The 14811-nt window shown below is 39.2% G+C and overlaps 2 protein-coding genes across 2 annotated transcripts; both read right to left on the bottom strand.

The window, feature by feature from the left end:
• Positions 1 to 6203: 6203 nt before the first annotated feature.
• Positions 6204 to 6952, bottom strand: LOC101299402 (palmitoyl-acyl carrier protein thioesterase, chloroplastic-like). Its single transcript, XM_004305259.1, has 3 exons — positions 6797 to 6952; positions 6594 to 6662; positions 6204 to 6431 (listed from the first exon to the last, which is right to left on the bottom strand). The coding sequence occupies exons 1-3, from the start codon at positions 6950 to 6952 to the stop codon at positions 6204 to 6206; spliced, it is 453 nt and encodes a 150-aa protein (XP_004305307.1).
• A 5474-nt stretch (positions 6953 to 12426) lies between these two features.
• Positions 12427 to 13087, bottom strand: LOC101298815 (palmitoyl-acyl carrier protein thioesterase, chloroplastic-like). Its single transcript, XM_004305258.1, has 2 exons — positions 12785 to 13087; positions 12427 to 12564 (listed from the first exon to the last, which is right to left on the bottom strand). The coding sequence occupies exons 1-2, from the start codon at positions 13085 to 13087 to the stop codon at positions 12427 to 12429; spliced, it is 441 nt and encodes a 146-aa protein (XP_004305306.1).
• Positions 13088 to 14811: the final 1724 nt, after the last annotated feature.

Below are 14811 nucleotides of genomic sequence, written 5' to 3'. Positions count from 1 at the left end.
TGTATAACTCCTCATGAATGCGGACTGAAGCGCATCTTGGAGAAATTCATGAGTCAATCTAGTGAACTGTATGTCACTACGATTCGAATATCGAATCTCATGTTGTCGCCAAACATGATATTTGGGACACGGACTCATATAGGCTTTGGTTTGACTAAATTGGTCAACCTGGAAGAGATATAATGATCCAAATTTTGAGAAATTCTCATGGACATCCATTCTTCCGCTCAAAACGAAGACATTCGAGATCTAGCATCACCATGAAGCATGGTGGTGACCCGGAGGACATTGACGTCACCCGAACACGACTCCAACTTCCTGGAGGTCGTCCGGTCAATTCCTCAAGCAATTGAGGTGCACCGGCCTTTCCTCGATGTCGCATTGGCCCCCTGCAATGCTCATTGCTCGTTTTGAAAGCCTATTCTTTAGCTAAGTTAGGAGTGAGACCCTCCTATGCTAAATAACACAAAACTGAACATTCTATTCTTACATAAAATTATGTAGATAGATACAACCAACTTGCGGACACCTTTTATGCTTTATGGTGTTGGTTGAAGTGTTAGCACACTGGTCACGTGTTACACTATTATCTACTGCTTATGCTGCTTATACTTCTACGGGTTCACTACCCATTTCTTTAAAGAAGTTCATCGGGATGTAAGTTGAAGTGTCCTGTACCCCATGTTCACACGCAATACGGTCTCACCGAGGCTACGACCAAGCAACTTTAGCTTGTCGCTCGAACATTATTGATGCGCACCACTCTTTCTATTGCGTCTTGGGGCTATGCAATATTTGCATGCAGCTTTACTATTCATCTATGACCCACCATCATTGAATTTTGTTGTACTACAGCTCGTGACTACAGCTCGTGACTGTGTACCAGGATTGACACGAAATTGCAATCCTTGAGCTCGGCAGGATTGAAACGGATCTCCAATCCTTGAGCTCGGCTAGATGTTATTTCTAGGTGCCAAATCGCATTGCCACTGCGTACAATGATGGGTCATTTGAGATGAATAAGTTTAGGTTGGATATGAACCTCCACCTATAATCCGCATATGTAGGAACCTTGTCAGGCGATCTCATTCACCGCTAAATTGCGGATTGTCACTTTGAGAAGATAATATTCCCGCCGTTAGGGGGAGATAAGAACACAAGTGTTCAAGTGGAACGACGTGAATTGTCGTGGTTTGTCCCCACTAAGTCTCATCTTGATCCCAAATGCTTATAGTGTTAAAGTGACGAGATCACATGCTGCAAATATGTCTGCAAGGATTGATGTCCTACAAAAAGACATGGCGCGACCAAAAGAAGTTGGTCTTGGCGCCATCACCATGGATGGTGATATGGTGACGCCATATAGTGGCAAAATTGGTGTCACAAGGCCGTGTGGCTCCCCAAAAGGAGGGAGGCCCTTAGATTCAATACTTTCTCGCACTAGGAAGAAAGCGAGCTTGGCACAACCTGATCCATTGATCAGTGATACTCATATCCGTCTCATGAAGTCTGAATTGTGATTATCGTTGGGGGATGCCTCAATGTCAAATCCAATCCATATAGAGATCTCTACAAAGTATTACACTAGTGTACATGAGGACGTGGGATAATGAGTCTACTATCGAACCACCCTTCGTTGATGGATATCAACTTAGTTGATTGGCCTAATGGAAAGATACGATCCAGCATTAACAAAGAGATAGGTCCTTGGGCAGGTGATGCCGACACCGCAAGCTAAACCCTATCAACTATGCCTTTGTTAGATAGCGTAATGAGAGTAAGAGCTTAGACTCACCTTATGGCGCAAGGTCTTTCACTAACACGCACTGGGATCAACTACGATGAGATATGCTCTCGTAATGGATGTCATTGAACTCCACTACTTTGTCAGTTTGGTAGTTTCCGAATAACTGAACATGCAGCCTATGAATGTGGTCATAATAACATCTCTATGGGATCAGAGATATACATGAAGATCTTAAACGGACTTCATATATCCGAATCAAGTGGCTCCAAACCACAGGAGCATGCATTTGCTAAATGTATTGAAATGCACATGGACTCTACTTGATTTGGAAGGGATATGGTGAATTATGCCTTTACGTGTTCATTCCGGATTTACATGGACTCTTGATGGATCAAGAGATGCCAATATGTATCAACATCCGAAGAAAAGGATCTTGGGAATACATGGTCTCGATATGACACTCGATGACTGTATTGATGATGATTTTCCATCAATCGGCTTAGGCGCTCTATAACTAGTGAGGCCTACATATACTCCCATGATTAGTCAAGGTCTTTGCTCTAAAGAGAGATCCGTTGTTTTGTCTAAAGCAAGATAACAAATATGTGTTAAGAGATGGAGTTCCCATTTAAGTACAATAAGACGCATCAATGTACTCAACACAATACGAAAGACTTGACATCTCATTCGCTATGAAAAGTTGTAAAGCTAAGTGTAGCTATGCGCCCACGCAACGCCAATGTAATGGCAGTGACTCCTTTTTCAATACTTAATGGTTTGAAAGGTTGAGGCTTATTCTATCCCTACATAAGAAAGACACATCAATAGCGAAATTAGAATCTGCCAAGTTTCATAGGTCAAGCTCCACGGGACTTACAGGAAACCTCACTCACTGGAATATGGTACAATTGGTACCATTGGAAAGGTCTATGTGTCTACTTTCCAGAGACACCAACCATTTGATCATACCTATCATATTGAGTGAGTTATGGCCGTTTTCGTAAAGTAGGACGAATCTGTCCGAGAATCTGATTTTGGCAAAACGGTCAACTTCGACGGGACTTTATGAACAGCTCCTGATGAACCAGAATGTGTGTAATATACGGTTGGAAAGCTAAATGAGTCTAGTTTCCAAAACCGTTTACGGTTCGTTCATATATATTTCCTAGAGGAAGTTACGACTGTTCTAGTAATTGAAGGTCATGCTGCCCGGAAATCTGATTTCCTGCACGAACTTATGTTTTGAGTTCACAAGCAACCTTCTCCTCAAGATCTAAGTGTAAAAGATCATTTGAGAACAATACGGCATGATTTAGTTAATCATTGCCTAATGCCACATTTGAAGACATGTTAAAAAGTATTGACATGCTAAGTTGTTGAAACTTCCGTGATTAGTAAGAATCAGGGAGAGCCCTATGATTGATGTAAAGATCAGGAGGAGGTGCGAACTTCAGGGGGAGTCTAGCACATACATACATGTCATTATCAAATGTGAAGGGTGCGTTGTACTCTTTTTCTCCTACGATCAAGGTTCAGTTTTTCTCCCATAGGGTTTTTGTGATTTGACGAGGTTTTTGACGAGGCAACAGATCAGCACCATCGGCATATCAGCGCGCGGCACAAGGGGGAGTGTTCTAGGATATTCTCTATGTGTGCCTTGCCTTATGCCAATAGGATATGTAGTTAGATTAGATCTATGTATTCATATCCTTACCATATTGGTATTGTGTAATTCCCTATATAAAGGGCTCCTATCAATGAATAAAATGATGACTCTCTTGCTATCTCTTTGTCTCTACACTTTATCCTTTATCAATATTATCATATTTCATTTCGTTTTTGTTCAGCATTTGGGAGTGCAGAACATGAAGACTTCATATTTCAGATCTACTGAATTGTCTGTAGGAGTTTTGGGAGCTCAGTAGTCATCTAATTAAGGCTTAGATTCTAAGTAGATGATCCAGATAGAGATGACATGATCAGAGCCGGCAATCTCTCTCCACCGTGGAGAGAGCAGAAAGTAGACATGGTACTCCTCCGGTCCTCCTCCGATCCCCTTCTATTTGGATCCCTATGGTATCAGATTACCCTCCCATGCATATATACTGAATTTTAATGATGCTAGAAGTAGATAGGCAGCTTCAAAGTCCTTGACGAATGACGACTATGAGAGATAGAATACACGTACATGTTTTGTGCCTAGCTATGAGAGCACACACAACGTACTTCTGCTGAGTTGCATATGGAGTGCAAGGGATCGACTACGAGATTGATCTTATGTCGATAACTATTTACAACTTCAAATTGATAAGTCCTATATGAGACTGTTTGGAATCATATATAGTTAATTAATTTATAATGTGATTAGTTGCAAACTAGTGATCTGCTTGGAACAGTTGAACTATTCAAGCATATAAAGTACTTATGTTTCCTAGGCGTTTGACAGTTCAAATCATCTACATCCCCAGATAGAGGCCGAGACACGTGATTTTAACTTGTCTCCGGCATATCTAGTTGATGAATGACACCAAAACACTCGAATCTGATCATAGAGATTTGTTGTCCGGGAGATTTTTACTGGCATTATTGTAGATGCTCAACATCACATTCGGATTTTGATGTTGATTCTAAACGTTGCACAAATAAGGCATACCGCATACGGTTCCAAAATTAAAGATTTGATTAGCTCAGCTAAATATCAATCACACTCATGAAGTTTGGAGCACAACCTTTGCAAATTTTTCTCAGTAGTTTTACAAATTAATAGTGCGCACATATAGTTTTGTATATGTGTGGACTTGGTAAAAGTTTAGTCAATAATTTTAAGCCAGCTAGATCTGCATACCAGTCAATAATTTTAAGATAACTTATCTCGAGTAGATTACCTCGAGCATATTACTCTCATTGAATTTACTAGTATCAGAGCCTAGTTTTAAGCTGGTGCTAAAAAAAAAAAAATCCCAAGATAAAAAATACTAGAAAAACTTGAATTTATAGTAAACTGAGGCATCAAGAAATCTTAGCAAAAGTTTCTAGACACATAAAATATCTAATCAATATTAAGGTTAAGGGTATAATATGTTATAGGTTGTTACAGTTATTTTAGAATAACATAAAAGACTTTTACAATGTAATATTCTTCTAATTAAGTTAGTAAAACTCATTCAACTTGTACGTTTTCTCTCTCCCTTTCTTATCTTCTTCTTCCTTCATCTCTGGTTCAATAGCTCAGCTTTCATGGTATCAAAAGCCTTGGTTGTGATTTTGGAGTACGATTCTCCAAATCTTTCAAATTTGCTCATATCGAGTTTGTCTCAAATTCAGATAAGTGTTTCTTATCAATTTCAAATTTCTGCTCCTATTTGAAGAAGTGTGAAGATCCTTATTGTTTGACTTTGAACATACATCGAAGCTTCGGATTTGTGTTTGAGCACTCTATTACTAATTGAAGTAAGTTACTCATGGAGATTTGTTGATGATTGAAGAAAAGTAAAAATCCTAGAATTTGGGAATTTTAGTTCAAGAGGTTCTCTGTGTTATAATTTGGGGGTTTGGTTGTTGATCGGTGAAGGATTTGTAAAAGAAATTAAAGAAGCGTGTTTTGTTGTTTCATTAAGAAGTATTTAATGGTGAAGGATTTGTGAGTCTCTTGATAAAGTAGTCTGGGGTTCATATCTAAAACCAATTGGTGATGGGTGGAGTGACTCAAATATTTATAAACCCACATGTAAAGTCTCATATTCTCGATGTGGGATTAATATTTCAACACATCCCCGCACGTGCGGCGAATTTTTAAGCCTAACATGTGAACAACATTTGAGTGACGTGAAGTTCGTGTGACTATTAGGTTTCACACGTAAACGTGGGTAACCCGCTCTGATATCATGATAAAGTAGTCTGGGGTTTACATCCAAAACCAATTGGTGATGGGTGGAGTGGCCCAAACCTTTATAAACCTACAGGTAATGTTCTATATTCCCGATGCGAGATTGATATCTCAACATCTCTTTCAAGTTCATTTGCAATTGTGGTTTGCAGTATTTATTGTTTTGGTTAGTTTAGTCTTCATTCAATTGGCTTATTAACTTGTATCGAGTGTCACTAGCTAGAGAACCTAGAGTGGTCTCTCGTCGGGTTGGCTTGTGGCTTCGACATTGTGATTCGACTGTCCTAGTGATATGATTTCTGTAGCCTATACGGATGTATGGTCTCTTCCCTTAAAAATTATCATAATTTCGTACAGATACCAACCTGAGCAACAATTTTACAACCCACAAGGTAATTAAAGAGCAACTAATTTCTATAATAGAAGTTAAACAACTTCTATTGTACACAAGAACACACTGCGGAGAGACTTAGAACTTTCACCTGAACTAATGAACTTTGATTTATTTATCCTCTCCATGATACTCTTTTTCCATGTATTGATGTAGGTCATATATTAATTGCTTTGCCATCACCTTGCCTTCCACATGGTCTTCCCTCTCAAAATTGTTGAACCATCTTCATGAAGAAGCAAGTGATCAAATTCTATTCCATTCTTATCAGTAAACTGGCTTAAGGTTCCATCTGATCTAGCAACTTCACAAAAAGACTGCAGATTGTCTCCTATCCTACACTCTCTTCGAAACTCCAAAATCATAGAGGAAAGCTCGTTTTTCTCCACGTCCGAGCGAGGAAGGCTCTGATACACAATACGGATTTCCAATTAGAATATACAACGATCTAGTTGGCTAGTTAATTAAATTAGAGTATCGAACTTGGCTATAACTATAATTGAATAGTATTTGATATAGCCTTTGCAGAAACATGAAAGGGATCTCAAGCTCAAGGCAAAAAAATATACCTGAAAAACCCAGTCGAGGTATTTTACATGACTCACATGCTGATTGATATCTAAATCAGTCCAAGAAGGCTGCAATGACTCAAAGAAGTTATTCAAATTGGGCACAGTCATGCATGCATACATATATACCATAAATAAATTTTGCGAGTAAGTGAATGAACAATGATGTGTATACAAAAGTACGTATAGCTAGATATACTTACCTTCAAACCTGCTAGTGGAACAAGACTTCTCGCATTAACATCCATCTGCCGTAGTTTAGTATTCTTGATGTCAATCTGAGGATCACCAACGATGAAAAGAATACCGATTTCATCTCTAATGTCTGGTTCGACTTTTGAGAGTCTCCTTGTGTGCATGTTCATCAACACATTAAGACTTCATTGCAAAGAAGCTTAAATCATCAACTCGATCAGAGAATATTACTAAACATAGAGAACATTAAACAGGTCACTTTTTAATCGAATCATCGTTTGAATACGAACCTGGTTGCACGAGTAAGAATTTCTCCTGTTCTGTGATCACGAAAGACAAAATCACGGATCACGCCATTATCTGCTGATGCATAACAGCAGGTCTCTATTGAAGATAATGATCAAGTAAAGGAGGAAAGGATCCGACTTATTGATGAGGCAGAGTAACAGAATGCAGTTTTCCTATTCTAGCTAGAAAATCTCGTTGTAGTCCTGTAAGTTAGGGATTACTGTAAACGTGTACATGAGTTGTTAGGGTTCGATGTTGTATATATATCCTGTAAACAGTCCTTGATGAATGAGACGTATTCTTTCACAAACACAAACTTTATTATGGTATCAGAGCGCCGTTCCTCGGCCTAAAACCTCGACCAAAACACAACCTCTCTCTTGGCAAATCCTACAAACCTCGACCAAACCTCTTCTCTCTCGATAAAATCCTAAATACCTCGACCAAAACCTCATCTCCTCTCTCGGCAAAACCAATTCAACCATGGACAGTGATGAAATCAAAGCTCTAGCGTTATTGAAGGAGAAAATCTTGAAAGAAGCAGCAGCCTCTCCTTCAGGGCCTCCTGCACGCACACCTGAACCATGGGATTATTCTAATCACCCTCTCTATCTCCATCATTCCGACCAACCAGGTGCTATACTAGTGCCTCAAGCGTTGATGGAGGACAATTATGATGAATGGGTTGGATCCATGAGTATGGCTTTGACGATCAAGAATAAGATCGGCTTTGTCAATGGTTCTAGCACTCGACCAACTACTCAAGATGATGAGCAACAACAATGGGATCGTTGTGATACGTTAGTCAAAACTTGGCTAACCGGTTCCATGTCGAAAGAAATCTCCAAAAGTGTTAAGCACTGCAAGACAGCTCAGGCAATCTGGACTGAGCTTAAAGAGAGATTTAGTCAGACAAACATGGTGCAATTATTCAACCTTGAGAATGCTATCTATGCGTGTCTACAAGGTTCAGACTCGGTGACAACATTCTATACAAAGCTCAAGAGTTTGTGGGACGAAAGGGACTCGGTGTGTGGCCTTACGGTATGTAACTGTGAAGATGGAGTGAAACTTGGTGAGTATGTCAAGAACCAACAAACCATGAAATTCCTCATGGGACTTAATGAAAGTTATGATGCTTTGCGGAGTAATATTGTCTCTATCGATCCTCTTCCTAATGTCAATAAGGCATATGCAATGGCGTTACGCCAAGAGAAACAAGTGCAAGCCTCAAGTCACAACAAGGCCTCGGATGCAGCAGCTTTCTTGGTTCACAAGCCAAGCCGTGACACCGAGAGGGCTCCTGCAAAGGCCCCTGAGCGAGCCCCTGGCCGCAACAAGAAACCTGTCAATGCCACAAGGTGGTGCGACATTTGCAGTAAAGACAACCATTCCACAAAATTCTGCCGTGCACATTTAACGTGTGAATACTGCAATTGGAAGGGACGTGATTTTGAGCATTGTCGTAAAAGAAAAGCAGATTAGGAGGCTGCCAGAAGTTCTAGCCGAAGTAATCATGTACTTGCCATGCCAGATTCTAAGGAAAACCTGAATTTTCCTTTCTCCAAGGAGGATTGCAAACAAATCTTGGAACTCTTGAACAAGAACAAAATCTCCACCGCTAACCAAGTCGGTAAAATTCCTCCTCCTTTTGATGAAATTTCAGGTAAAGCTTTTCAAATTACTTGTAATGATCAAAACAGTATTTGGATCCTAGATAGTGGTGCCAGTGATCATATTATTTGTGATAGTAGCCTACTCACCGAGTCATCCGTTGCACATAATCGTTTTGTCAAACTTCCAAATGGTTCTAGGGCACAAGTCAGTCATACTGGTTCAGTTACCTTCTCTTCTCAATTCACACTTCATAACGTCTTATGTGTCCCATTATTCTACCTTAACTTGATTTCTGTTAGTAAGTTGTGTAGAGATTCCTTTTGTATCACCATATTTCTTAAACACGTGTGTTACATACAGGACCTACGCTCGGGGAGGATGATTGGGACGGGATCTGAGAAGGAAGGACTCTATTGCCTCAACAAAGTTCAGCAAGTCACATGCAATGCCGTTGACATTAGCTCTCAAACGCTCTGGCATCAACGGCTTGGTCATCCATCCTCTAGGGTTTATCCTTTATTTCCTTTTCTTTCTAATAAGTCTTGTGATTCAAGCAATTGTTCTATTTGTCCGCTAGCCAAACAAACTCGTACTCCATTTTCTTTGAGTTCAATTTCAAGTACTTCTTCGTTTGTTTTAATTCATGTTGACATTTGGGGAGGTTATCATGAACCTTCAACGTCAGGTGCTAAGTATTTTCTTACAATTGTTGATGATTTTACTCATTGCACTTGGGTCTATTTGATGGTACAGAAATCTGAAGCAAGAAAGTTTTTGATCGATTTTATACATATGGTTGAAACTCAGTTTGATACAAGAGTCAAAACAATTCGTAGTGATAATGGTTCCGAGTTTAAAATGCCTGATTTTTACTCATCCAAAGGTATTGTGCATCAAACGAGTTGCGTCAACACACCACAACAAAATGGTGTTGTTGAACGTAAACATCGTCATCTACTCAACATGGCTAGAGCTCTTTTATTTCAAGCGCAATTACCTACGTCTTTTTGGGGGGAAGCCATTCTCACTTCCACCTATCTTATTAATCGAACTCCCACTCCTCTTCTTAAAGGAAAAACTCCCTTTGAAAGGCTCTTCAAAAAGGCACCAACATTTGATCATCTTAAGGTTTTCGGTTGTCTTTGTTTCGCATCAACACACCCACGCAAACCTACCAAATTTGATCCTCGGGCTACCAAATGTATGTTTCTTGGGTATCCAAATGGCCAAAAGGGTTATAAAGTTTTTGATCTCGAAACTGAGCAAATCTTTGTTTCTAGAGACGTGATCTTTTATGAAGATACATTCCCATATCCGTCTTCTAGTCATTCTCGGGTTTCAACCAATCCTTCTCTTTTGCCAACTAGGGTTTTCGATGAAGATGCAAACACTGGGGTTTCGGGTAGTTTTCTTGAGCCTAGGGTTTTGGAGTCTAGGGTTTCCTGTCCGGGTCCTACTCTTTCTAACCCTACCAATTCAGAAAATCCTAGCGTGCCTAACACTCTTCAAAACCCTATTCTCTCATCCGAACTGTCTAATGAGCCTCAAAACCCTACTTCATCTCTTTCACCATCTACAGTGCCTTCTTCGAACACTTCTACTCATCCACCACAACATGCTTCCGCTACAGAAACTCGTCGCTCTGCTCGTCCAACTCGTACTCCTGGTTACTTGCATGACTTCCATGTTGAGGCAACTCTGCCTTCTCGTTCTCTCCAATCAGACTCAACGAGCACAGGTATTCCCCATTCCTTATCTACTGTTTTATCTTATGATCACTTATCTCCTTCCCATCGAGTCTTTAGTGCACAGTTGTCACTTCTCCAAGAGCCAAATAGTTTTTCCAAAGCAGCCAAGCACAAAGTATGGCGTGATGCCATGTTCCAAGAACTTAAAGCTTTACAGGAAAATAAGACGTGGAGTCTCGTTCCTTTGCCTCCCAACAAACGTCCAATAGGTTGCAAATGGGTATACAAGATAAAGCTCAATCCTGATGGAACAGTTGAGAGGTACAAAGCACGGCTTGTGGCTAAAGGCTATAGTCAAGTTGAAGGAGTTGATTACCGGGAAACTTTTGCACCGGTTGCTAAACTTACTACCGTTCGAGTCCTGCTTGGACTAGCTGCTCTCCGTGGTTGGCATCTCCACCAATTGGATGTCAACAACGCTTTTCTTCATGGAGATCTCACTGAAGATGTCTACATGCACTTGCCACCTGGATTTGGCCGAAAGGGGGAGAATGTTGTATGTAAGTTGCATAAAAGCTTGTATAGTTTGAAGCAGGCATCTCGGCAATGGTTTATTAAACTGTCACTGGCTCTCAAATCTGCGGGTTTTCATCAATCATGGAGTGATTACTCATTGTTCGTCCGAAATCAAGATGGCAAGTTCACAGTGTTACTAGTATATGTGGATGATGTTATTCTTGCAGGAAACAGTCTAGAAGACATCACAAGTACAAAGAAGTTTCTCTCAAGCAAGTTCAAATTGAAAGATCTAGGAAAGCTCAAATACTTCCTAGGAATTGAAATGGCTAGGTCTCGGCATGGCATAGCTTTGTGCCAAAGAAAGTACGCACTTGAGATACTTGAAGACACAGGTTTCTTGGCATCTAAACCTTCTCGTTTTCCAGTTGATCATAATCTTGTTCTGACACAATCAGAAGGAAGTTTATTGGCAGATCCTTCACAATACAGGAGACTTGTTGGACGTATGATCTATTTAACAAACACAAGACCGGACTTGGCATATGCAGTTCACATTTTGAGTCAATTCATGGACAAACCTCGGCAACCACACTTGGATGCTGCACACCAAGTTCTTCGGTACATTAAAGGAACACCAGGTCAAGGCATCCTATTGCCTTCAATTGGAAAGCTTGAACTAACAGGCTTTTGTGATGCTGACTGGGCTAGATGTAAAGACACAAGAAGATCAATCACAGGTTATTGTGTAATGCTTGGGAGAGCACCAGTTTCATGGAGAGCAAAGAAACAAACTACAGTTTCACGATCTAGTGCCGAAGCAGACTACAGATCGATGGCTACCACAGTTTGTGAAATTACATGGTTGAGAAACATTTTGCGAGACTTGAATGAGAAGCAGTTTCAGCCAACAAAGCTGTTTTGTGACAACCAAGCAGCCCTTCATATTGCATCTAATCCAGTCTTTCATGAACGTACGAAGCATATAGAAATAGATTGTCATGTAGTACGAGAAAAGATGCAGCAAGGAATCATTCAAACTGCTCACATAAGAACGAAGGAACAACCAACGGATTTGTTTACCAAACCGGTAAGTTCAGCACAATTTCAAACATTACTTGGCAAGTTGAATGTGATCAATATACACTCCAACTTGAGGGGGAGTATTGAAGATAATGATCAAGTAAAGGAGGAAAGGATCCGACTTATTGATGAGGCAGAGTAACAGAATGCAGTTTTCCTATTCTAGCTAGAAAATCTCGTTGTAGTCCTGTAAGTTAGGGATTACTGTAAACGTGTACATGAGTTGTTAGGGTTCGATGTTGTATATATATCCTGTAAACAGTCCTTGATGAATGAGACGTATTCTTTCACAAACACAAACTTTATTAGTCTCGATTTGAATTATATCACCCCTTCAAACAAAGGAGACAAATTAATCCGTTAAGTGTTGATGGATAGCTAGGTTGTAATATTATTATTTATAAGTGGAAATAAGTTTGAAATAGAACTGTGTTGCCAGTATTGGCTTACCAGGAAGGATATTGTTCCACATCAATCTGCAACTTACGGAGCACCCATACAAGACCCCTTTTCTCCATCTCTGGTGTTGAACAGAAACCACCAGATAAGAGTCCAATACTCTTGCTATGCTGAACCACTATTTCCTACACAAACAAAAGTTAGGCATGATGAACGTCGACCACTCAAGATACTGGATCAAATAATAAAAAAGAACCACATTATATTCTTAAAACTCAGATTATGGATCACTCCGTCCAATAGTCATAATCATTTCAATGTACGTTAAATAAATCTCTGATTTCTAAATTAATACATACTTTTGCATGATCCTAATTAACAAGAGAAGAATACCAAACTACCAACCTGCAAGCGTTTCATAAAGGACCCCATGCTTGCTTTTCCATCACATCCTACTTCATACGATCGAATTGCAAAGTTCTGTTTAAAAACACGACCATCCTGACTCGCTTTTCCACTAAACAGATCATAAACTCCATCTATTTTCCTCACTGGTTCTTCCAAGTTAATTACATGATGATCTGGCCTTTTCTTATAGATTTCCATGTCTTCTTTAACACAAACGATATTAAGATATGCATGGTTATAGTTTCCTTTCCCTCCACAACGTATTGGCTTTCTTATACGAGGAAACTGTGACTGCGACATCGGCATGAAATATGTTGGTAGAGCATTGGCAATTATCATTGTAATTATCAAGAGAATTGGACTTAACTGAACAGTAGATCGATCTTGCACACCTCTACTACTTGGAACTACCTGTTACTGTAAATTTGCAGGAAAAAAAAAATAAAGAGAAAGAAAGGATAGTTTAATTCAAGGAAGTATCTAGAAATATATAAAAGGTGTACATATTGTCAGCCAACCAAATCTTCTTTTACACCCTACATATTAAAGAGATTTCTGACTCAATTTTCCACTTTTATTTTTGATCCAACTAGTTAGTTAGTGAAGCAAATTATTGTTCTGCAGGAATCATACATGATACATAAATTAAGCTCCACTCATGCAATATATGCACATACACTTCTATATATATATATATATATATATATATTCGTGCGCACAGATGCTAGCATAAGGACCAGCAATAAAAGCTCTTAAGAACATGCAATTTCTCAGTCCATTTTCCTTTGGTTCAGCTAATGTCATCACAAGTTCAAAAATGGAAGTATCTGCGCTTGGTACGTAGTTTTATCATTTTTGACTTGAAAGTGAATACTTAAAACTTATGTACGAACAATTTAAGATGTCTCCCTCCATGGCTCCATATGATATGGATTTTGAAAAGAACTTTCATGAAAGAAGTTTAGCAGTAAAAAAAAACCCATACATATATATATAGAACAAAAAGTATGGAAGAAGAAGAAAAAAGGACACAACGACCCAATTGAGTCCAATCATTCAAGTATGTGAATTTGATTACATGCACACACGATTTGATATGATAGATTATGGTAAAGTATATATGTGCACTCTAAGGCATGAAAGAAAGGAATCCAGCCAAAGAAAACCAAAAACATACGAGTGAGGAAAACAATAATACGCTCTCCAAGAGTCCGAGTAGATATGGGTGTTCTATCCTGACAAAAATTATACTGAGCCTGTGCTCAAGTGTATCCAGAAACAAGAAAGACGAGAAATGCATGTAATGCTTAAAGCAAGTGCTATTACCAGAAAGACAAATAAACTGGATTTCATATGAAGTTGTTTTAACGAATTGTTACTGGTATATATACATAGCTAAGCCTGGTAATTAGGCAGTATGGTGTACGAAGACGCCTACATTTTTCAGCAGAAAATACTAGCTAGCTTGTTGCTCACCTAATTCCGTCATTATCAAGTATTAATATTGGGGGCTTGGTGCAGCATAAGAAACCCCTTGTATGGGAGGCATGAATTGATTGTATTTCCTAAAAACCCTAGCTAGCTAAAAGGCTTTGGGGGCTGTGGCTTCCTTTCGGACTTTTATATACGGTATATACATGATGATGGCCTAAATAATACATGCATATGGGAATACTGCAATTACGATATTATTTGAACGAGTACTCAATCAAACTAGTCTCTCCGAATCTGCTTCAATAATTCTTTCTTTTGTAGGAGAAACCTTCTTCCTTCAATGATTCGGATCCCAAGGATAACGGAAAACGTTGTACAGCTTATATAAGTGTGTGACAAATTGACAAGTACCAACCACTTATAATAATAAGGGAAAATGCCCATTTAGTCAAAAATAAGGATCCAACAGCCTATTCTAATGAAAAACTTTTACATTAACCCATTTTAATTATTCCTATCAAAAAGACAACATTACCCTTAACTTAATATCTACAACTCAACCCAGCTTCTTGATCTACTCTCTCTCTCTC

The sequence above is a fragment of the Fragaria vesca genome, linkage group LG6, assembly GCF_000184155.1.
Source record: "Fragaria vesca subsp. vesca linkage group LG6, FraVesHawaii_1.0, whole genome shotgun sequence".
NCBI classification, from domain to species: Eukaryota; Viridiplantae; Streptophyta; class Magnoliopsida; order Rosales; family Rosaceae; genus Fragaria; species Fragaria vesca.
The sequence above is the reverse complement of the archived record's forward strand: the minus strand, read 5'-3'. Positions and strand labels throughout refer to the sequence as shown.